The sequence below is a fragment of the Sebastes fasciatus genome, chromosome 11 (assembly GCF_043250625.1).
Source record: "Sebastes fasciatus isolate fSebFas1 chromosome 11, fSebFas1.pri, whole genome shotgun sequence".
In the NCBI taxonomy this organism is placed as follows: domain Eukaryota; kingdom Metazoa; phylum Chordata; class Actinopteri; order Perciformes; family Sebastidae; genus Sebastes; species Sebastes fasciatus.
This window is the reverse complement of record NC_133805.1, coordinates 17,093,980-17,119,431: the sequence shown is the minus strand read 5'-3', so window position 1 is coordinate 17,119,431 and position 25,452 is coordinate 17,093,980. Positions and strand designations below refer to the sequence as shown.

General features: G+C 41.1%; 1 protein-coding gene across 1 annotated transcript in view; it reads left to right on the top strand.

Annotated features, from left to right (window-relative positions):
• The first annotated feature begins 4,438 nt into the window (after window positions 1-4,438).
• gpc1b (glypican 1b) overlaps window positions 4,439-25,452 on the top strand; it is a 79,826-nt gene continuing 58,812 nt past the window's right edge. The window contains exons 1-2 of the mRNA XM_074651203.1: window positions 4,439-4,540; window positions 4,674-5,234. Coding sequence (XP_074507304.1) covers window positions 5,069-5,234 — 166 coding nt within the window. The 5' untranslated portion in view covers window positions 4,439-4,540; window positions 4,674-5,068. The remainder of the gene's footprint in view (window positions 4,541-4,673; window positions 5,235-25,452) is intronic.

Genomic DNA, 25,452 nt, shown 5'->3' with positions numbered 1-25,452 from the left:
GTCAAATTCGTCGTAAAGTTTATAGAGCATTTAGGAAGGAACCGCCTGTGTTATATTAACATTTCCTTCCATCCATCTACTTTGGAACAAAGTGTGAGTGTTTTCCCGATAGGAGTGGTAAAACATCTGTAGTATATCTGTATGGAAGCGATGTCATTTTCACTAGAAAACCTCATAACGCCCTGAAAACGCTCACCACATAATTGCTGCATGTGTACACTAAACTGACAGTTGCTTAGTTGTACGGCCTCTCACCCCGTCCTCTCCTCTCTCTTTGCTACCATTTTGCCTCCCCTCTTTCGCTCCCTCTCCGGTCTCCCCGACTTCCCCCAGCATCCTGCTCCTCATTAGAAGGCCTTTCATGGTCAGAGCCAATAAAACTTCAATGGGAGGCAGCCTGCAGAAAACATGGCTGTGCTGTGGCTTTACTGAGCGTTAATTACATGATCTCCGCACCAGACAGTGGAGGGCCAATCAGTTTCTCTCAGCAGCACTGCCGACCTATGGCCACATGTGGGACGCAGTCAGACACATAAAGTTGCATTACACACACACAGAAGAAACAGAAACACACATGAAGGTCATACATACACAAACCCATATATAATACCGACACACACTTTGAGGCCACTAGCCTTATTAACCTCTGGCCACATGTGTCTAACTCTGCCCTGTGTTCCCCCACAGCAACAAGAAAAAGTGAAGCAACGGTGTTACACATAATTAGAAAGTGTTTTCTGTCTGCCGTGTGGCACAATTACACAAGTCTCAACTTTAGCAGAGTGACTACGATGGTGCAATGCCAGATTTGCCCAAGCTACACATGCACGAGATGCAAATGAGCAAGAGACACTTGACATTGCAGAACGAAGGTATAATTCATGCCCACTCATTTCAGAGCTGCAATAATGGAAAGCGAGTGTATAACCATTTGTCAGTTAGTGATATGTGAGATGCTGTCTTCTTTGTTTGCACTCATCCAGTCATGAAGAACGGACTAATTATAGAGTAACGTTTCCTAATGTATTCAGAAACAATGTCTGCCGTCATAAAAAACAATGATCGGGAGGCAGGAAGTGACTGTTCTCGCCACGTGGCCTCGCTCCTTCTCTCTGTCTTTTCTCGTTTTCTGTCTTTTTGCTTCTTACTTTTGTTTGTCTATCTTTTCGTGTGACGGCTGGTTATTTCAGGCCGCGCTGGAGTTTTTCCATGTGTCACTGCGATAATGTGCGGTGGCATCTTCTTCCGCAAACAATCCTTAAAAAGCATCTCCCACAGGAGTGACACCATCAAACACTGTCTGATTCAATTTCACACACACTGGGGTGACTAAAGAGAGTATTTTAAGTGAGAGAACTGGATGTCTCTTTACAACTATCCAGGAAATATAATTTCTACACCACAGAGTTTCTTGTGGGTTTCTAATGAACCATGTAACACTTTTTACCTGAACTCATGACAATGCGTGTTCACATTAGCACTGACCTGAATGCTTAAAAGCTTCAAAGCGTCGGCCGTTGCCATGGTCAACCTCCAAATCAGTATTCGAATGCTTCAGTTTTTATTCTTTTTTTTATACCTATATGAAATAATAAAGTCTAAATCCCAAAATAGCCCATGAAATAAGGAATAATCCCACAGCATTATTAATTATTCATATTCACGGACATTTGACAAGAAAAGATGACGGTCAATATGTGTAGCGTGCTTACTTTGATCTTTAATGTCGGGTGACTGTGTGTCTGGCCTCTCCGGTAGAGCTTTCGCTGCGGGGCCGCAGGTTTCTGCCCAGTGCTGCTCCGCCGCGCACACCAGCTGTGACCGCTCCATCCTCCGCACGGCGATTACCTCATTAATGTTATGGTTCACTTATAGCATTGGCATTAAATCTGAAATATTGCCAAATAGGCGCTTTTGCTTTTCGCTTCAACACCAAATCCTCCGCCATCGTCTTGTCTGTCAACTCTCTCTCGTCCCGTGTGTGTGTGTGAAATATAACACCTGCTACTCTGTGCTGAGATTCCATATGGAGCAGACACTTTCACACAGCGTCGATATGTGAAAATGAACTAAATTGTTTTTATTTCTGTAAAAAATGCAAAAAAACAACGATGGGGGCGGTGGATACGTAATGTATTCGGTATGTGCCCGAACAACGCGTAACATCGGTAACACCGACAACCGAGGCAAGCCTAGTATACAGTAATGCGGCAGTGGCGCTGTCCCGGGCACTAAAACGGGGGACATGGAGACAGACAGACAGAAGAACATGTCAGCCATGCTGTGCTGCGCCGCACCACAAAGCTTTGAATACCGTCGAATATTTCTCACCGAAGCTTTGAAGCCCAAAAAATGGTATTCGGGACAGCCAAATGCATGGCCATCGTGATGGCAACGATGCATCAGCCCTGTATTCATGAAACTAGCGCAAAATCCAAAGGGTATATCGCTCAGTACACCATAAGACCTTTAAACTCAATTGTTGCTTCACAGGAAGAGAGTCCCGACCTGAACTGAGTGAACTTTTTCCTCCCACATACAAAAAAAAGAAAAAGAAAAAGAAGAAAAAAACACATTAGCTATGAACACATTGCTGCCATTGGCCATGACAAGGCCACTGGCTTACTGGATCTGGATCTAGGAACTGGGAGTCACTGATCCTATTAGAAGTAATAATAAATAAACAGAAAAATCAAAGTACATTGTTAAGACTTTCCCAGTAAAATATCAGTAAAGAACTGGCAGCAGGGTTGCTTTTATGTTACTGTAAAGTTAACATTATTATACTGTCTCTGAAATGTAATACTGTTAATGAAAAATACAGTTTGAAATGTTTTTTTTTATTAATTTCACAGTATTTTACAGTTAATTTACTGTTTAAAGATACATTATATAGATGTTTTCACCTTTCTTTTACATTATCTTATTGATTTGTTTTAATGCACTATTTACGTTGTATTTTTTACATACATTTTAATAAACAGCAATTGTTTACAGTGTAGCCTGTGTGTAAAATAAAGCCTGCTTTATAAACAAAGCATTTCCTTCAGAGATGTAAGAAGAAATAGAAACCATATAGGAAAAACACTGAAACGGAAAAGAAAAAAAAACATGTATGAGACAACAACAACAAACCGGAACACTTATGTCATACTGAAGTTGAGCACAGTTCTCATACACGTACTGAAACAGAGATAATGAAGGCGTGCAGCAGGTGACAGCACGGAAACTGTGCAAATGCACCGGGCAAGTAGTGACTTGTCATAAATTGCACCTTGAGGAGTGACATGGCTCATGCATGATGCAGCCACTCTCTGTATGTACACTGTAAACAATTGCTGTTAATTTACAGCAGGATTTCAACAGTATTAACCTGTTATTGCTAAAAACAGTGCTTTACTGTTAATACAAAAGAAAACCTGTTAAATTACGCTCATAGGCCGTTTTTTAACTGAACTATAATGCATTCTTAAAAAACATCACTTTACTGCCGATCAACTGTCTAAAGTATCATCAGTAACAGTTTCATGCAGTATTTTTTTAATTCTGGGACCTGATCTGCTCATAAAGGCTTGTACATTGCACATGATTGTAAAATCAGTGCATTAGCTCTGTTCTTCACTCACATGTTGTTATGGTTTGCATTCTGTGCTTGTAGCCAGCTATAGACAGACATTTTTGGGAAAAGTGTCAACAAGTCTATTATAGCCTTTTTCCTAACAAGTGCCTTTAATTGTATTTAGTGTGACTATTCCTATGTCTGTAACCTGCTAAGTCTATTCATCTAGGCAAAAAATAATGTTTATTAAAATGTATGTAAAAAATACAACCTAAATAGTGCATTAAAACAAATCAGTAAGATAATGTAAAAGAAAGGTGAAAAACAGCTATATAATGTATCTTTAAACAGTAAATTAACTGTAAAATACTGTGAAATTAATCAAGTTCAAACTGTATTTTTCATTATCAGTACAAAGCTGTACATTTCAGCGACAGTATAATAATGTTAATTTTACAGTAACATAAAGGCAACCCTGCTGCCAGTTCTTTACTGATATTTTATTATAAATTCTTAACAGTGTATGTGATGGTGGGGGTGGACTATGGGGGGGTCGAGGTCACGCCCACAGCTCACCTGTGACACCTGGCTGCGCGAGATCACGCTGTCAGGACGCATTCTTTCCCTGTAAACCAGATCCACACAGTACAGCCTACACATTTATAGACTGATGCTAAATGAAAACGACAGATGTTTTCCAAAACGATTCAAACCAGTTATTCTGAAACGTGTCTAAAAATACTATTTAGATGAGACAGATTGAAACGGAGGAGGAACACGAAACCTCGTATCCACTCTCTCTCTCTCTCTCTCTCTCTCTCTCTCTCTCTCTCTCTCTCTCTCTCTCTCTCTCCGCCTCCTCCTCCTCATTCCACACAGTGGCAGCGCTGGCATCGCATCGTTCACATCCACATCCTGAGCCGGTGAAACGAGCTGCGGTATCTAGCTGTCCTGCACGGTGCGCACCTCAACCTCATACCGGTAGGAGTGCTGGCTGGCTGAGCGACAGAAACCTGGCTGCGCAATATACCACCGTGCTATTATTATCATGACACGACAAAAAAAACATTAATTCAGCTGTAACCTAATTCTTTCATTCTCTCTCTCTCTCTAGGTGAACCAATACATACAACAACAGTGGAGATCTGCACTCATCCTGGTTGCACAGGGGGTGAAGATTCAACTGTTTTTGGGGGAGAATAATAATAATAAAGCTCCTGTCCTGTCCTGTCCTGTCCTGTCCTGTCCTGTCCACATAGGAGTGGGAAGAGACGGGACCTGTGAAGAGTCGCTCCTGTGTGCCGTGCAGCAGTGCGCGGAGAGCAGACGCACTAAATAGGACAGCAGCAGCAGCAGCAGGGATATTATAGGAAGGAAGGTGGAGGAGATTTTACGCACAGCAGCACTCACTTAAACTGGGAGTCTCCTGCTCCGTTTTGGGACTCAACACAGTCGCTTCTTCTTGGTCTTGGATTTGCACTTGACTAAAAAGTCCAACATCGGCTTGGGATGGATTCCTTCATCATAGTGGCTCTGGTGGCAGTGTGCTGCTCTCTAACAGCACCAGCCTTTGGGGACAAAGGGACCAGCAAAGCCCGGAGTTGTTCGGATATCAGGCAGTTTTATAGCGGCAAAGGATTCGCTCTGGATGGTGTCCCTCAGTCTGAAATATCAGGTAAAGCTCCTTTTTAAAAACAAGTCTGCTGTTATGTCATGTTGTGCGCACTCTTCTCTTTCTGTGGACCAAAATGTGGTCTTTTTTTTACCCCTGAACACACACTTTACAAGATCATCTACCTGTCCAAACAGCATTTTGTTTAAATTATGCCATACAATGTTGCTGTGAAGCCCCATTGCTATACAGTATAAACTCATTGCCACTGAGAAGCATAATCCCTCTGCAAGTCCCCCCTAGGAATGTTAGTCTATTTTGGGGGCCAAAGTCGCACCTGCAGTATAGCACCATTTATTGTGTAAGTGTTGGTGCTGTAGATCTGACCTATCCTGTAGGAATGAATGATCCTGAGTATGAATGATTGTAGGTTTGTGTGCATTTTGTTCACAAAATAAGAACAGACAGAGAGGTGCCTGATCCTGCATCTGTGTTTCTAAAAATGTCAAGTGTGAGAGAATTGGAAGGGACTCTTTCATATTTCTGATGAGAAAATCCCTTTTTGTTCACAATATGCACACTGCAGGAAACATGTCTTGTTAACCACAAGCTTCTGGGATGTATTTTTGTATTTGGTTTTGTTGTGAGAGTGAGCAAAAACCAAGTTTCTGTGTTTTCTATACCTTTTAAACCTGTAGTCGCACTCATTTCACGTCACATAGCTGTATAGCTCTCGGCTATTTCCCCAAGATGAAACACACATGCTTTGAAAAGATATTAAGACAGTTCAGACATGTCACAGACAATCTGGCTTGTTTGATCCCCTGATCAGAAATATGAGAGAGTCCCTTCCAATTCTCTCGAACTTGACATTTTTAGAAACACAGATGCACCTCTCTGTCTGTTCTCGTTTCTCAGTTTCCCCTATCACTCAAAACTATATGCTGCTACTCATGAAGACACTCCCTGATCTTTTCCTCTTCTTTCAAAACTGTCTGGTCTTTAAGAGCAGAATTCCTCCTTATAGATGAGACCAGACAGTCACTTGACCATGTGCTGCCGTAACCAGGCAAATATGATGTGGCTTACTGTGTCATTCATGGTCCGATGTCTGACAGTCACAAGCCCCTCTCTGCAGTTCAGATGATTACACGTGTGCCTCCTCTGGAATTCAGTGCAACGCTTTCACAGACACACACACACACACACACACACAGTTTACTGCAATTTCAGGTTCTACAGTTACAGTATCGTACATGCATGGACAAGACGGCAGACTGTGACCATGCAGGCTTACACAACCACTTTGCACAGATTAAAAGGAAATAGAAGTCAATTTTGAACTCACATACTTTTTTATTTCATTATCCCAAAACTGTCAAAATGTCCTAAAGTAAAGAGCAGAAAGTAAAACACTGCTATTTGAAGTAATCTGCAGCTTTTTACCAACAAGAAATGAGCGTGGACTTGTGCAATGATTCTCATCTGTAACACTGCCACAGTTCCTCCCAATCTGATAACACGGCCTTTCCTCGAAAAGCCCCTCCAGACTCTGCGTCAGACACCTTCTCTATGTTGCCCAATTCATTTTCCACAGAGTGCTACACTACTGTGACAGCAGATAAACTCCTCTCCCCTGTGAAGACAGAGATGTTTGTCCATTAACACGGGCCCAAACGGCACTGAGACGTACAAGGGTGACTTTCTGCAGTATTCACCTAAAGGTCACACACTCAGGATGATCCTAAAGTAGAATCCGCTCTATTTTCTGAGAGCATATGGGGCTCTCACACAGCACAGCACGGTTGCAGCAAGAGCAAAGAGAAAAAAGTATATAACAGGATGTGGGTTTTGCTTTTCACCCTGCAGATTTGAGGTGTTTCCACTAAGATGCCTAAATGGAGCATTAAGAGTGCGCTTATATGAGGAACATGATACCCGATGCAAAGACATACAGTAGATCTTTCCCAGTGATTGCACTGATAGGATAGGAGAGATTATAAGATTTGAGGGTGGGGCGGTAATGTGATGAAAGCGTTAGCTCATGTCACCACGCCATACATCATAAGGCAGTGAGGGCGAAAGTAGTAACTGGACACTTCTGATTTAATTGATTGCCCATACTGAATAAATCATTTGACAGAATTAACGCCAGACCCGGCCCCTTAGAAATCCCCTTTTCCTCCAAATGTCTGTAATCCATAATGCTTTAAAGATAAAATCTGTCTTGTCATGACACCACCTATTCCTCTTGTTTCAATCAATGATGTGGAGCTTACTTTAAGTCTGGGGTCAATGCATTCTCAGTAAGAGTGAAAATAAGGGAGTGAGACAGACACTGAGTGCCTGGAAGAAGAGATAGATAGAGAGATGCAGACGTGGATGGATGTGAGATAGAGAGAGAGATACTGTAGAGGAAAAGGGGAGATTTGGCTTTGACAATATTTCTCCCCGTGTCCCTGTCTCTTGGCTCTCAAGCATAAATAACCGCTCATCCGCTCCAGTCTGGCATATTAAACATCTTAGTGAAATATGAAAGCTTTAATTTATGCCTCCAAATTATGAGCCACCTGAATGTTGTGCATGATCCCCTGACATTCGGAGAAGGATATTTCCTGCCGGGACATCGGGGGCTTGATCAACTTAATGTATTGGCTGGGCCTGACTCAAGGTCGCATGCTGAGTGCATCACCCCGATTCATTCTGGGAGGACAATGAGGGACGACTGCATCCCAGCTCTTAAAAAATGATGTCCAGTCGCAGCAATCCTTTTCAATGCTGCTGCACAATATTATGTATCAAGTTCCTTAATATTAAAGTTCATTTTTTAGATGCACAAAATGTGTATAATTAATAGGGCTGTCAAAGTTAACGCCATAATAATGCGTTAATAACGCGTTAATGCAAAATCATTTTAACGCCACTAATTTCTTTAACGCATTAGTGCAATCAATCTTTCGGAGGTTGTAGCAGGTTTTAATGCTAGAGTGAATATAATGGCATTATATAAAACAAAAAAAAACCAAAGAATCCATTGGTACCAACCATGTCATACTAACTTGTCGTGAAGGAGGCTAAATAACGCTTCAAACTTGCGTCAAATTTTGGCAAGGAAAAACTGGCATGGCCATTTTCAAAGGGGTCCCTTGACCTCTGATCTCAAGATATGTGAATGAAAATGGGTTCTATGGGTACCCACGAGTCTCCCCTTTACATATATGCCCACTTTATGATAATCACATGCAGTTTTGAGCAAGTCATAGTCAAGTCAGCACACTGACACACTGACAGCTGTTGTTGACTGTTGGGCTGCAGTTTGCCATGTTATGATTTGAGCATATTTTGTATGCTAAATGCAGTATCTGTGAGGGTTTCTGTACAATATTTGTCATTGTTTTGTATTGTTGATTTCCAATAATAAGTATATACATACATTTGCATAAAGCCAGCCTATTTGCCCACTCCCATGAGTATTAAATACTTGACAAATCTCCCTTTAAGGTACATTTTGAGCAGATACAAAATGAGATAATGAAAACTGATTAAATATTTGAATCGATTGTCAGCCCTAATAATTAAACATGGAAGCATATACAGATAAAGTCTCAACAAGGTCTGCAAGTAATGTGGCCTTAAAAAAAAGTTATTGATGCTCCTAGATAAAGATATTCTTGAATCTTTTTACTTTTATTCTTCTGCTCTTGACATTTGAATTAGGTACTTTTACTAACGTGTGAGGTAAAAAAAAACAGCTAAACACCCCCATCCCCCATCACAGTCCCTGTTTGATTACGCTCAGTCAGCGGTGAAAGAAGATTCCTAGATATTGCTTTCACATCGATACGCCTCATATAACAACTCTGAGAGTCCCCTGTTGTTAGTAATTTGCCCCAGAGAAAAAGCCACGCGGAAGAAAGCTATTGAGTTAAGGGTGAGCTGTTTGTTATTGTGCTGAAGCGGTGTTTACTGGACCATGGGAACTGTATCAGTTGAGCAGAAATGAAAAGTGATGGTTGGTAGGTAATCAAAATGAGTGTGATGATGCTAGTTTAACTCCATCTAGTGTAATCAGTTTTGGAAACAGCTTTTTATTTGGCATTTACCAAACATGGATGATTGATTTTTATGAGGCTCACCTGTCTCCTCCTCCCTGCATCATCCCCTCTCTGTCTCACCCCATCATTACAGTCCTCATGACTTATCTGTTTGTCTTTCAGGGAATGACATTCTTCATCTCTCTGTTTCTCTCTCTCATCGGCTCTCAAAGAGCGAGGCGCCAGACGCTCTTTGAAAGCAGCTGGCAGCCAATGAGTTGTTAGATGCTCAATGACATATAAGCCTACACAAAGAGACAAGCTGCATGAGACATCTGCAGGAAGCCTGGTAACATTTTGGTACGGCATCGGCTTTTCCCATGCAGTATTTGTGTTGTTGTTGATTGCCGGTTGCTACAGGCTGACTGTGAGTTGCTCGGCGCTCTGAAGTGTCATCTCTAACCAGTGTTTGGCTAATGATACAGTGGGATTGCTGCTCACCAGGCTTGCTAGGAACTGTTGTCGACTAAAGACTGGCTTGTGGCTGGAAATATGGGCTGATCAGTATCCGTAGCCCACAACGAAAAAAGTATGGGAATGTTTTGAACTCAGCAGCTTGACTGGGAACTTGGATAATAAGTCTTGCAGTGTTGTATCTAAAACAGAGCACGAGTTTTCACACACTGCGTAGGAAATCTCCCGGGGCAACTTGTTCACCTCTTTGACTGTGGGTAATGATAAGATAATGGTTGCTAGTGTGTTTGCTGCCCCCTGCACCACTTTCCAGCCAGAGGTTAAATGGAGATCGGAGTCCTCTGCCAGGATAAAACAGAGCTGGCCAGCCAGGGTGAGGCTGCAAGAGCAACAAAAAGATGAAGAGGTCACATGAGTTTGACTTTTTATTTCACCCTCATTGGTATAAAAGCATGATCTGCAATCCAAATGACCCGTGTACTTGAGCATTCATGGTCCAGAGTAAAAGGCAGACCATGTGCGATGTTGTATGTATTCAAGCTCTTAATCTCTGTGGACATACTTATACAGTATCTCTATATCTACCACCAGTTGCTGTTAGCTTAAGACCCTCCAGCTCCCCTGTGAGGCTGCTTGGCCTGTGGTGAAACCTCATTCTTGTCCCCTCAGCCATGTACTCTCATGCCAGTTAGGATTATGAAAAAAAAATTGTCTAGTAGGGGTGGGAAAAAAATCGACTCACCTAAGTATTGCAATTTTTGTTTTTTGAATGATTTTGAAATATATTTTTTTAATGCCATAATCGATTTTAATTGCTTCATTTGAGTCTATGTGAAGGTCGAAGGAAGTTACCGCTTTTATTGTGGTAGTATTCACTTCAACGCACGTCACATAGCACGCGGGTGTCAAGTTTCCATCACTGCTGATCGGAGCTGAAGCCGATAAATATCTGCGACTACTGCAGAGTCATTTATCCTGGGAATGAATGCTGATTCTAACCTTTCCCACTAAAGACAAAATCCAGATGTTAGTGGGTGTTAGTGTTTTTTTTTTTGTCCAGTGTGAAAGGGGCTTTAATCTGTGTCCAAGTTCAGGGAGGCATTTAAAAAAAGTCCCCAACTGGACTTGAACCTGGGATGTTGCAATTACATGATCGGCAACTTAAAACCCCGAGGAACCAGGACACCCATTTTTATTTAAAAGGCAATCTCACTAAGTTGGACATCATACAATTTTCCTAACACTTCCAACATGGCATAAGTCTGGATTGAATGTTTCCCATTAATGTACAGGATGTACAGGCTACACCAGAACAATGTTAAATAGGAGCAAAAAGAAAAATGCTGTGTTTTATTAAGAACACTGTAATACATGAGTCACTTAATTATCATCTGTTATGCACAACATTTTTTTTTTAAATTGTCAAAGTTACTAAGGAGAGATGGCCATTTTCATTCATGTCAGCTGCATGGATGATTGAATACATATTCAGCAACACTCGAAAGCCATGACAACATTTCCAAGTTGCACACCTACTGTACATCCAACTGACAAAAACACATTATACAAAGCCATAAAGCCAGCAATGTTACGTATTTCATTTTTTTAAAGAGCTCTAGTCTAGACAGATAAAAGGAAAGACCTAACTTAACCATAAATATTTAATACTGTGTGTGTGTGTGTGTCAATTGCTTGTTATCCTTGTGGCCGTTCAGGACAGAAGCCTTATCTCAATCCCATTAATATCTCCGCTGATGTGGTGTTCTTATTCTCCATATGGTGGATAACTAATTGATCGCACTGAATTACATATTGCCGCCTCGTGAATGGAACTCATTAACCGACTTGGAGATAAGAGGGTCAAGTCTTATTTGAAGGTTAATGTCAGCATAAAGCCCCCGCACATCCACACATCTGTTGGTCTTCCTCTGCAGACAGATTAAAGCAAAAAGCAACAGTTGTTTCAGGCTCATACTTTAACTCTGCTGCTTTATAGTGTGTGAATCCCTGCTGCATCTTGACTCCTGTCTGTGCCTGTTTATGTGTATCTATGTGTGAGTTTGTGAGCGTGCATGTGTCTTTGTATATGTGTGTTTGCCTACCAACTGAATATGCTGGAGTTGTTAAAATGCTGAAGTCAGTAAGAAGCCTCTTGAAGCATTAAGCCATAATGGGCTGCAGGGAGCATGAAACAGACCACAGTGTGTTTGATGTTCACCATAGAGAGAGAGAGAGGGGAGGGGGGGGGGGCTGATGGACTGCTGACTGTGACTTAGGCTGCCCTGGTCTGCTTGGTTTTGCTAGTCCCTGCTCCGCCCTGTGACGGGCTATATGTAGGAAAAAACAACGCAAAGAAAAGAGAAGAAGAGAAAAGATGGAGTCGAAAAACGAAAATAGCTCCTTTTTAAAAAATGTGTTTTCTGTATTTCCTTATGTAATCATTTTCATTCTCGGGGCCTGTTAGAAACACGGAAATCTGGAGGACAGTCTGTCCAGACATGTGGAGCTGCTCCGAACTCTGCAGAGTGTGTAAACACTACGATACGTTATTACAACAATACAATACGTATCGCTTTCCATGGTTCCGATACGATTCAAGGACGATATTTGGCTCATCTAGAGCGATGCGATTCAGTGACTTGAAATCGATACAGTCACTTTTATTTGCCAAAGATTCAATCAGTGTGACGGTGAAATAAATAGCTGGAACAGGCCAGGATTCCTCAAAGTGTTTCTTGTAAGGGAATCAGGGATAAATTAATTATGGATATAAACAAGCAAACACAACGATTAATGTCAAATACATACACCTTTTATTTGAAAATGATAAAAAGTGCAACTTCAGAACCCGCTGCTTCAGTTCTCAAGATACAAGGCAGTGCAATATTTAACAAAAAATACAATAAACCAACTTCTATTCAAAGTAAATGAACACTTTTAACCTGCTGCTTCTGTTCTCATTTTCAAAGCAAAGGTTGAGCAATAGTATTTAACAAAAAATAAAATGCAACCAACTTCTCTTCAGGTTGAATGAACAGGGATTTAACCACCTGCTTCTGTTCTCATTTTCAATAGAAATGGTAGAGCAATAATATTTAACAGAGAATAAAGTGAATGGCTTCTCAGTCGGTGCGTGGAAAGATTGGTTGCCATTGTATTTTATCTGGCCTTTGCATATTCTGCAAACAGCGAGCGATTTATCAAGGACATCTCCCTTTTTGCAAAAGCCAAAATGTTTCCACACGCTGGATCTGAAAATGTCTCGCTTGTCTGGCTCTTCCCCGCTATCAGCCATGCTTAATTTTTTTGTCGTCTTTCTGAGATAGGCGCTGCTGGCGCATGTCGATGAACTAGAGTAACATTTCTTTACTATTAAAAGTGCTAAAAAATACATCCATATAACGTTTGTCATGCTTAAATACAAGGTGTAAATTCTTAGTATCGATACAATAGACTATTTACCTTGCAAATCAATTTTACATCGATATACGTCCCCCGTGCCGGGTACCTATCGATGTAGTTTGATCGTAGGAATATAAATCGATACATCAATGTAGTAGATGAATTGTTACACCCCTATTTTCCACACTTGCCAGTCAAAGCACAAACCATGTAGTCGTCTTAATATGAATCATTTTTGGCAGACGATTTAAGGTCAGAACAAATTTGAACAATCCTCCTTTAAAAAGCACAAGTCAAGGAAATAGTGAAATAATTACATTGACTCATTCTTAGACGTAAGAGCTGACAAATATGTCACTATTTTCCTTCCTGTTTCATATGACTCATTTAAAAAAAAAAAAAAAAAACAACTACAGCAATTTGCCTCGGTGTGTAAAAGGTAGGAAATTGAGGTCCAAGAGAGATTGCTTTTTAGAATATAATGCACTACGCTGACAAGTATCAGCTGCCTCTACTCTGACCACCATGCACTTCATCAGCTGCTGCCACCTCTCTCTTTTCTCTCTACTTGCACTCCTCGTGTCTTTTGTTCCCTGTCACTTGTCTAATGTGAGTGTAGGAGTTCACACGTACAGCCCTCCCTTGGCAAGCACACACACAGAGACACACAGATGACAGCAGCATAGGCCAGTCTTTTTATGTCACCACAGGGGTTTGCAGTGTCATTGCAACAGGCGTGTGTGTGTGTGTGTGTGTGTGTGTGTGTGTGTGTGTGTGTGTGTGTGTGTGTGGTGGTGGGTGGGGGGTGGGCATGTGCGCTGTTCCTCTGAGGGCTGCAGTGTGTTGGTGTATGACTCCTCTTTTGTCTTCAGAGGAATTGGTTGTGTCAAAAGGAGAATTATTCCCTCGTCACTGCGAGCGCCTTCACTGTCTCTCGTTGTGTGTGTGTGTGTGTGTGGTTGGGCGCAGATGTGTGTGCATGTGCCCGATGTGTCCAAATGAGAGAGTATTCATTTGTGTGTGCCACAGATGTGTGTGGACTTCTAAAGATGCAGCGAGAATGTTAGTAAACCGCTTCCTTTCCGTTTGTTATCAATGTGCGCGCATGATTTGCTGGCGTTTTTGTTTTTGCCCTTTCGTCAGTTATGTAAATGCATACGTGTCTGTGCCGTGGGGAAATGGCACGGCTGTTATGGCTCATGTCCCCTCCAGCAGTGCTTTCTGTAGACTAGGTGAGTATGTGAAGTGACAAGGAACTGGCTTTAGCTCTCAGCGTGGCGACGCTTCTGTTCCAGCTACCGCTCTTCTTGCCCTCCCGCTGCTTGACAGATGGTACGGACCCAAACCGGGACGCCCACTACCATATTAAGTGAGGGCACGCAGTATGAATTTTACAGGGCGACACGCCCTACGCCAACACACACACATACGCACTGTCTGCAGCTGTGGACCGGAGGGTTTGTTGGGAAATCCTGTGGCTATGGCACTATGGCAACAAATTCAGCAGGCCTACAGGGACAGACAAACACCCGTATATGGGGATGGATATTCTTTAGATTTTATTGATTATGGTAATAATAATAATAATAAGACATAGGTGAATAAGATGTATTATTACAGCTTCTCAAGCCCTGTTTTCAATATCTTAATTAATTTGATATCTTGCGAAAATGTATTCCTCATTTTTCGTGCGTTTTCATACGAATGTCCAGTAACACGTGTCAATTTCCACTCGTCTTTTCAAAATAAACTTCCATCTTCACATGAAACAACTTGGTTGGGTTTAGGCAACAAAACAACTTGGTTAGGTTTAGGATTAAAATAAATTTGAACGGAAGTTACGTGACAAATAAATAAATGTTGACTGGCAAAAGACTGGTGTTTTTTGACCCATCCATCCACCTGACCTTCTCCCTACGTGGCGTTTGTCGCTCTTTATACTTGCTGGTTCACAATTACGTGGATTACATACAAATTGATTTCAGGGGATATATACAAATTACAGTTGAATTATTTTTTGTAGGTTTAGCTACGAATGATGTATGAGAACAGCCTGTTTCAATTAATCATTCAGGCTGTAGAATGTTAAAAACAAAATAAAAAATCACCTTTTACAATTTCCCAAAGCCCAAAGATGTCTACAAATGATTAGTTTTGTCTGGCCAACAGTCCAAAAACCAAATATATTTGATTTACAATGATATAAAGCAGAAAAAAGCAACAAATATACACTCAAAAATACTCTTATTCAAGAAAATCAACAAATAGTTTTCACTTTATGTGCTAGGATCAGCTGATTCTGGGGCATTACGACTTTAAAATACTATATAAATACATAGTTATGTCCTCCATTGTTTGAAATAATTTGTGTGCAGCGACTACATTTTGCTCACCGCTGTCTTTTGTAAACCCCGCCACACTTTTGGGAGCTTCCCCCCTGTTCTGATCCAGTTCTCGATAGCAAATATAATTGCCAAGATAGATGGATATTCTCCGATGGAGACGGCCTTCAGGCTCCTATCTCTCAAATATAAAAAAAGAAGAAATAGAAATTGAAGAGATGAGAGATTGTGTCTGTATATAAAGAAAAGATTGAAATAGATGATAAAAAATCAGTAAGGTGTCGTCTAACTGTTGAATGGCTGAAATGTGTCCGGCGCCTCGCTGCTCAGATGCCTGGCACACACAATGCTGATTTAATAAAGATAGGACACACAGGGGCAGCAGTACACATATCCCTCAACTACACACTTCCCTTTGATAAGCAATCACTTCTGTTCTGCTCTACTCAACTGTGGCCCTTTTCTTCCACACATAGGTTTTTATTAAAAACACTGTAGCTCACATCTGCAGAATAAAACAGTGCCGGAGTAGCTGCACAAAAAACTGGACTGCAGGTTATCAAGGCTTCTGTTAGCGTCTGTGTTTCTGCATGTGGGTGTGAGGCAGATATCCCAGGTGGTTCAAGACTTGTGAATATCTTCTTTGTCTCCCGTTTCCTCTCCTCTCTCCCCTGAGGTGTCAACATTATTCTCCACAATCTCCAAACTAGAAGCATGTTTCCTTCCACACTTAGGATGCAGAACAGTTGCTACTTTTCTCCTCATCTCTATCAAATCTGCCGCTCTCCGACAGTTCCCTCTTTGGCTTTTTAAATTGGTCATTTTGGAGGATTTTGTTTCCAGGCAGGTGGCTCCACACAATAGTTATTTAGCTTTATTGTTACTCTACGTTTTTTTTTTCCTGAAGGTTTTCTCTCATCGAGATAAACTGTTTCACACTTGTTTCCATTATTGTAATTATTTTCTCCTCTCTTCCTCTCTCTCTTTCTCCTTAAGTCATTTTCTGCCCGCGAGGCTTTATCTCTCACTCTCCTCCTATCTACTCCTGCTTCAGAGGAAGTTGTGAATTCATTTATTTTTCATGTGAAATTTACTGCATACTCACAGATGCTCTCCCGAAAAAAAAAAAGATCGCTAGTTTGTTTCTGGTGCTTGTCTGTGATTTTTATGGCTCCATATTTTTGCGATCTAATTTTACCAGGCATTTTATAGCCTCGACATTAAAGCCATATGTTTCAAGAATACAATTGAAAAATCTTCATTGTTTATGGAGCGATACACATGATGTCAACCGGGGACTGCTCTGACTTCTGGGCTTTGTGAGAGACGTGTGAGAATAAGATAATTCAATTCTTAAAATGTGGCCTTTATAAGCCTGTGATCCTGTTAGTTTTCTTTTTAAAATCTTCCTGTGGGAATCCGTTTTTCTCACACTCACTTTAACCGTCCCCCAACTTCCTTTGCTCCGAGTTCGAATGTAATTACAGTGAAATCTCTGTGTTGTTTTGTTGACTTCCTGGAAGCCTAGCAAGCACAGTTTTTTCCAGGCTTTACTGCGTCTCTCTCTCTCCATCCGGTACATTTTCGGGATCTCCACTGTATAATTGGCTTAAACTGCAGAGATCCTCGTTCCCCATAACATTAGCTCTTCTAGCAACCAGAATACCCAAATGGGTTGTTCTAGCTGTGCAATGCAGCCTCTTTATATCTCCCTCTCCCAGTTTGCGGTGAAGCAGCTTTCCTCGGTTCTCTCTGAGTCCACTCCAACTCTCATCTCCTGTTGGATGTTCTGCTTTCTAAGCACATTTTTCTGTAATTAGATAGTGAGATCTGGTTTTATGTGACGTGATTTCTCAAGCGTTATTCGTGGCTAAGGAAAAGCCCCATGTACTTCATGGTGGTTTGCTTATTTGGCTTGACCACGCTCGGGTATTTAGATCTGGATGTATAGTGGCTGTCTGAGGATGGAGGAGCGGGAATGACCAGAGGATTACTAAGGCCTTATGAGAAGAGCATAAAAAAAGCTCATAATTATAGGGAGTAATATGTAATTACTGTCAATTGTCATCCTGTTTGCTGGTACAGGATTAGCTTTTTATTACCTACATCCTTATTTATTTGTTTTTTTCCCCCCACTTTCCACTCTCCACTCCCTTTAGCACTTCCCTTTAACTAAGGACGTCATCTTGGGCTTTAGGAAACACTGATCGACATTTTTCACCATTTGCTGACATTTTATAGAACAAACAACTAATTGATTAATTGAGAAAAGTTAGGTTCAGCCCTACTTTAGATATCACCTCTGTACGTCCTACTGTAGCATCACGTCCTCCACATACACCTGGCATTTGAACCAATTAATAGCAAGGTGCTGGTACTCATTCTGTCTACCTGAAAAGATGGAAGAATAGTGGAAAGGAAGACTCCAAGAAAATGTTGTTTTAATAAGATTTGGTTTGTAACTTAACATTTCTTGACACATTTGTGGCTGTGTTTGGCTCTCCATTTATTGCAGCAATTGACTGAATTTCAATTCCAGGGTACGGGAAATGCTACAATGAAGGATTTGACAGAAAAAAAGTGGCGTTTTCTTGTGTAAAAATACAAGCTTAAAATCTCATAAAGCAATATTCAATATGCGTTTATATTCCCTTGTGCAAGAGCTCAGTTTTTTTTTTGCTACTGTACAAATATACCTTTCCCCTTCTCTCCTTCCTCCCAGGAGGGGATGGCATGCAGCGAGCTAATGAACTTGAAATGACAATGACTTATTTAGCTTGCATTTCTTCCCGCTCAGCCATAACAGGGCATTTCAGTTGGGCCCCGCTCGTCATCGTTTTCATTCGTCTCGTTATGTGCTATCCCTCCGTTGCTCCCTCACTATTTTCATCTCTTCTTCCTCCCCTGCAGAGTCTTCTCTCATAAATATTTTACATCTTCCAAATGAACTCTGTCAACCCGAGCTTAGCGCATGGCTGGCTGCCTTGTGTGTTTCTAATGCGTGTAATGTGTTTATGTATAGTATGTGTGTATTTGAATGTATCATGTGCAGAAATGTTGCTCATCTGTGTGAGTGTCTTGCTGCATTACTTCGAACGCACGACTCGGTTTCTGCGTGCATATTTTGATAAGAGGCGCACGTGTTTTACATAATCTTTATCATTTGTTTGTTCAACTGTTATTCCACTAGGCAAGGTGACTGAGAACATGTTATTTACAGCTACGACCTGCTGTGTGCTATACTGGATTTATATACTGGGAGCTGCTGAACAATGTGCCAATCAGCGAGATCTACAGTATAGTTACAAGCAATTTCATTTAAGTAGTTGGACACTAAGTGCCTCATTCAAGGTCAGTTTGACAATAGCTGGTGAGGAAAGATGAAAGCTTTTATCGTGGAACGTTCTCCACTTCGACCTATCTGAGACCAAATGTTGCCTCCCTCAGCTCACTGAATACAACACAAGAGTGCAGATCTGCAGGATGGTCATCATATTGTTTTAAGGCAGTGCATGTCTTTACCCCTTGTGCATTTTTGAATGTGTCTGAGCTGCACATGCACAAGGTGAGTGCAGCATCTAGCAGTATTTTAACTGGAATCCTTTGGGCCTGAGGCTTGCTAGGTGCTCTCGAACTTCCTGTGTGTTTGGATGTCACAGTTTTTTTTTTATCCAGTGTCTTTATTGAGATTATATATAGTGATTTTAACAGTAAGATTTGTCTGAGATAGTGCAGTATCTCTGAATGAGAGTCTTTGGGCCAGGCTGTGGTTTAAACTAAAAGCGTTCTCTTTAAATCTTTCATGCTCTCGCGCTGCCATCCTGCTGAGATCAAGTGAGAGACAGAGATGATGCGTAGGTCTTATAAAGCAATAGTAACTTTCAAACACTTTCTGTGTCATTCTTTGTTTTCATGTGTTTTGCTTTATCCGTATTTCACCTGCATTATTACTTTTACTCTTATCACTCTTCCCACCAAAAAACACATTAAGTCAAAGCTAGCTCGTCATTATTTCAGTGCACAGTACTTATATCCAGGCTGTTCTCATACTCTGCTTGTAGCTATACCTACAAAAAGTAATGCACTGTAACTTGTATATATCCCAACATATCAATTTGTATGTAATTTACGTAATCATGAACCAGGAAGTATAAAGAGCGACAAGCGTGCATATTGAGTACCGATCCAATACCAGTGTTTTATATCAAATATATACTGTATAATTAATAAGCTGTATGCCTCACTGTGTGGAAGTGACTTGGATCATTCTTTTATGTGTAAGGCAACATCAGGCCTGACTTAAACATTGATTTCCTAATTTTGTAAAACAAAATGTGACCAATAAATACATAGATATAAATGTATTTAATTGTTATTTATTATTAAAATAATAAATTATACACCAGCAAATTAACAGGAATTACAATTCAAGTGTAAATATTTTTAATGCAGCAACAAATTGATTGAAATTGAAATTTAAACAATAATTAAAATTACAGTATATAATGTGTATAATATATAAACATAAAATTTAATTAAATAGATCGGCCCCATTGTGACCGATATCTGATCCAGATATTTGAGTCAAATGGCCTGATATCCGATCCAGTATCGGTATCGGTGCATCCCTACTTTCGCCCAGGAGATATTTAGTTATTATACTTTAACCCAAACCACGATCTTTTCCTAAACCTAACTAAGTTGTTTCCTGTGAAATTTTATTTTGAAAAGACTGTATGCATGTAACGAGCGGAAATTGACACGTGTTGCTGGAAATTCGTAGGAAAAGGCACGAAAAATGTGGGATAACTTTTTGTAAGATATCATACAAGCCGTTGTTTGAGGATACGTTGATCACACAGTGTGGCATTAATTTAAAAATCTATTTTCATCTCACGCATGTGTTTTTGTACTGCATGTCTGTGTTTGTTTCTGCTAACATGCTTGTGTCCTCTAATAAACTGGTTACGCACATCTGTATGTGACTAACTCGCTTCCTGGAGCTGTGAAGCAGCAGTAGTGGCGCCCTCTGTTACACCATTCGTCTCCTGTGTGTCCCTTTTTTCCCTGCACCACCCTACTTTCCCAGCAAAACCCACAGTAGCCCCAGCTCCAGCCCTGGGGCCCAGGGCATCACTCAGTCAAATTGAATCACAAATCCTGTTGGGCAGAGGAGGCTGTGAGGCTCAGGATGAATGGCTCGGCTCCGTCATGTGATGTCTGCTGATGAATGGTCAGGGTCTGGAGGACAGGATGGACTGAACCAAGGAAAGTGGATCTGGTGTAGGTCTCTTCATGTAGAATATTCTCCTGTTTATTATATTTTGAAAGTGCAGTAGGTTGGTAAAGGGGAAGAAAAACTTACTTTCCCTGTTTTGGTTCTGGTTCAATACGGTGGTGGTGGTGATGCAAAAAGAGAAGCGTCAAGGCTTTGAAGTTTCATATTTGGGTGTTTTGTCAGGAGAGTTTTGCGCTCACTGGGATGAACTTCTCTTTTTATAAATCTCACATCCCTTTTTCAGGCTCTCAGTGTTTGAGATATGAGTTGAGACTTTGTTCCCTTTCTCCAGTCCTTATATCCCATCTTCCTCTTTTCCCCCCTCAAGCTCTCTCTTTTCCTCTCTCCAGCTTTCTTCACCTTCTTTCAGGCCTTCTGTGTCCCTTCACATCTCTCTTGGCTTAGTTCCTGTGATTAAGCACAGCTGTCGCGCTCATCGCAAAGCCCCTCTTTTTTTCACAATGTTATATAAATTGGCTGGCCGTCTTTCTCAGGCCCTGGCCCTGTTGATTTTGGGTGACGTCAGCGACTGTTGTTTATGCCTTGGACACGGAGACGACTCTGCTGTCTCCTTTGACTGCTTTGACTCAGGTCATTCGACCAATACATAAATGTGTGCATGTTTATTCGAGTATGCAGCATACTTGTTAAATTCAAATCAATCACAAATTGCTTCTCCAAACATATCCCACCCCTCTATTTCTTATAACTGACTTGATTATTATCTTTCTATCTTTGGCAGCCGAATGAGATCAAATTCGTATTAATAGTAGTGTCTTCTGGGTGGATGAGGAGGAGAGTAATACATGTGACTTCGGCTCCTCTGAATCACTCTGTGAGGCAGAGATGTGTACCTGCGGGGTACCGAGGCAGTCGGGCCACGGCGGACTGGGCTGTGACATTGAGGTGATGGGAACTTAAATCATTCGCCATTGTCTGCTGTAGAGCTGAAGGGTGAGATGACCTCTGGAGAGGGACAGTATACTGTGGCACACACACACACAAACACTTGCATTTGTTGGCCTTCAGTTTTCCATTATGTATACTCGCTGAGCATACCATATGCTTAAAGCCCTCCAGGCCTGATAAAACCAATACATTTCATTTCCAGAAAACATGTTACTAAGATGAAAATGAGTGCTGCTGCTTTCTGAGACGCTTACGTGGTGACATTATGTAGCCAAATATGGGTTGCAAAATATGTTTTGTGGTAATGTATGCAGGATATGGTGTTTATGTTTATGAAGCATTTTGGTGATTGATGATTAGTCAAAGAAACAATTCGTCAATTAACAGTTTTACTAACTCGGCGATTTGCTTGTGAGATTTAAGTCCAATTTATACATTTTTAGGGTTGCAACTAATTAATAACCAATTATCATTATCGATTGATCTGTCAATTATTTTCTTGATTAATTAATTAATAGTTTTGTTTATAAAATTTCTAAAAATAGGGAAAAATGTCCTTCACAATTGTTTGTTTTATCCATCCAACAGCCCAAAACCTAAATATATTTGGATTACCATCATATAAAACAGAGAATAGTTGCAAATTCTCACATTTCTCACACAATGCTTGCCATTCTTGCTTAGATAATGGTTTACAATATTACTTAACTTCCAAAATTGTTGCCGAATCATTTTCTGACAGTCAGCTAATCATGCTTGTTCCAGCTCAATACTTATAAATATGTGTGAACACCAAACGACAACCTCCGGTGCTGAGAAATGAAGCCAACGCGGAAGTGTCAAAAGCTGCAGTCCATCGCGTGGCCACTTGAGGGTGTCTTTTTTTTTTTATAACTCACACGTTTAAATTATATTAAGGCTTAAAGTTGGGCATAATTCAAGGCGTGGTCACTTTGAGTGACCCGGGCCCGCCTCAGCTCCACCAACGATCCACCTCTTTGCCCATTTTTGGATTAGCCGCGAGTTAGGCTGTGTTGGCCGGAGCCACCCACTTTGATGGTCGTGTCTAGAGAGTCAATCGAAACTCGCTGCCCGACGACCTATCCTAACCTTAGCCATTCGAGATCAGTGCCTAACCTTAAACATCTGAGCTTCACGACGGCTCTTCAGAAACCTATGGGTGACGTCACGGAGACTATGTTAATATTTTATGGTGAACACGTGTACACAGACAGTCGTTGTTCAGTAGTGCAAATAGAATTGCATGCATTTTGGTCTATATCTGGCATCAATAACACTTTGATGGCTGTTATAGTCGTCACACTTTTTCTAAAGTACCACGGATGGGCAGTATAACTTAATGGATGCTAAATGTATCTCAGACAAAGCCTCCAAGGACATTTCTCCATTGTGATAGGAAAGCACTTCAGCCCTTCTGATGAGATGCGTTCACTGTCAAGCTGAAATACTCCCCCCGCCCCCCCACCACCTACACCATATTGTTACCTTTCTTTAAAAGCACTTTGCTCTCTTACCCTCTGTTTGCTTCTCTGAAACAGACATGGAGTTATTCTATGTGGCGGCCTACCAGCTCTTCTGCAGCTAAATGACATGCAGCAGTTGTTAGAAGAGGCAGCTTTAAATGTTCCCACCTCCCACATCACCCATTTTGCAAATTGTAGCTAGCCTGGGCCCCATTCTCTCTTGGGAACACAGTGCCTAATGCACCATTACACTGCTATAAATACTCTTTTCCATAGACCACGCTCACACTTCCATTGTTATGTGATTATTATTTTATTTCCACCTACTGTCATGGGTGTCATGAGAGCGCAAGAGGAGTCTTGCTGTTTCAAATGATTTCAGACAAGCAGTTATAATTTTTTTCCCACGTGTCTGATTATTACCAAAGTGAAATGGATAATGTGCCAGTTTACAGTTTGTTTAGCATTACGATGCGGCTTCCCTGAGCAGCAAGTGTTTTTTGCTCAATTGTGTTTCACTAATTGCCCCCAGAGCAGAAGTTGTTTTTGATCAATGCTGTGCTGAAATGTATACAGCAGTCTGTTTATGCATTTGTGTGGTTCGATTGAAAGAGAACGCACTGTGTCGTTTGTAATGCTGAGAGCAAAAAAGGAGCCAAACACGGGTGTCTCTAGTGATGGTGTATACTCAATTAGAGATGCTTTTCTTTCGACATGCAACATGTTACGCTGTCTTCCAAATGATGACGGGTTCTTGTTCTTTTTACTGAGATAATAGATGACGTTTTGACCTTTTTTTTTGTCGTGGCACAGAGAGTCATTTTCCATGTATTTCACACATACAGTACATTTTGCATTTGGTAAAACTTGTTGATCAAATTGAAATCATAGGAAATTAAGGAATCGTTTCTTGCATTTAATAATATTTTTGCAATTTTTTTTTTTTGTGTCACTTTCATTCTGACTTTTTTTGCTCTTGCACAATTTTTTTATCCCAGTGAGATTAAAGGTGCAGTGTCTAGGATTTGGCGGCATCTAGAGGTGAGATTGCAGATTGCAACCAACTGAAACTTCTCCTGTGTGCCAAGCGTGTAGGAGAACTTCGGTGGCCGACGTAAAAGTCCGTTCTGGGCTACTGTAGAAACATGGCTTTGTATATAGATATAAACGTCTCATTCTAAGGTAACAAAAACACAGGGATTCTTATTTTCAGATGATCATACACGAACGAAAACATACTTATTAATATTAAATTCCATTTCTGCCTAAATGCACAGCCCGTTCTCATTCCCAGGGCATCAAATACAGACGCATTGTCACGGCCGTCGACGTTCGATACCGCTGCACGAGGTAACATTTCGCGGTCTTTCCTTTAACTACAATGTAAACTCATTTCAGGCAACAGTAAACGCTCAGGGAAAGTGCTGTGGTGACTTAATCCTAAGCAAGTGTTTTTGTTTAATTCACAACATTAAGCACATGTGTACTGCGACCGAAAAGTGACGCCGAGGGGTCGTTGAGCACGTGTTTAGTGCGGCGGAAGACGCCGAGGGGTCTGACAAACCGTCAGTATATGACGAGTTGGGATGAGAATGTGTTGAAATGCTACACACTGTTCCGTTAAATGAAGTGAATGATAAAACCATGACGTCTTTGTGATGATGAAATGATCATTTTTGTTGTAGGTCCACTACAAGTCCTAATAATAATTTTACACTCTATCATTATCATCAGTAAAAGGATTTACGCAATTAGTCGGCGACATTAATGCATCATCAATTGCAACCCAGCATAAGTTTAAAAGTTTGGTGTTTAATTCTGTTGATTCCAGTCAGGAAGTAGAGTATCTCCCCTCCTCGGTAGCTGAGGTGGCAAATGACAGATAAACAAAGCAAGAAAAAAAATAAGAAAGACAAGGAAACTGCAGCTCTACTCTGCCCACTGACTGTTTACTCACAGATTAGATCTTTATCTCCTCTAATTGAGTTCCCTGGGATTGGCACACTCATAGCGTGTCCACGAACACAACTCTGGTCTCCCAGCGCGCGATGAATTCCTGCCGTCTGAACCCGTGAGCATTTAATGAATTTTTTTTTGTTTTCGGTTTGGAAAGAGGAAATGGCTGAATGCAATTCAAGGCTGCGCGTTGTGCCTCTGTGTGTCCTTGTGGAGATGCTTCGGAGGCTCGTCTGTCTTCTTGTCAGAATTATATTGTCTCTGCCTTGTTTAGCAAACAGAATCTGTCGCGGTTTAGGATTTTTATTGTACCTCAAGGTGTTTCTGCGGTCTGTATGTTGTTACTGTACTGTAGATACCTGCTTTTATGAGCAGGTCTGTCCTTGTAGTTAAACCAGCCTG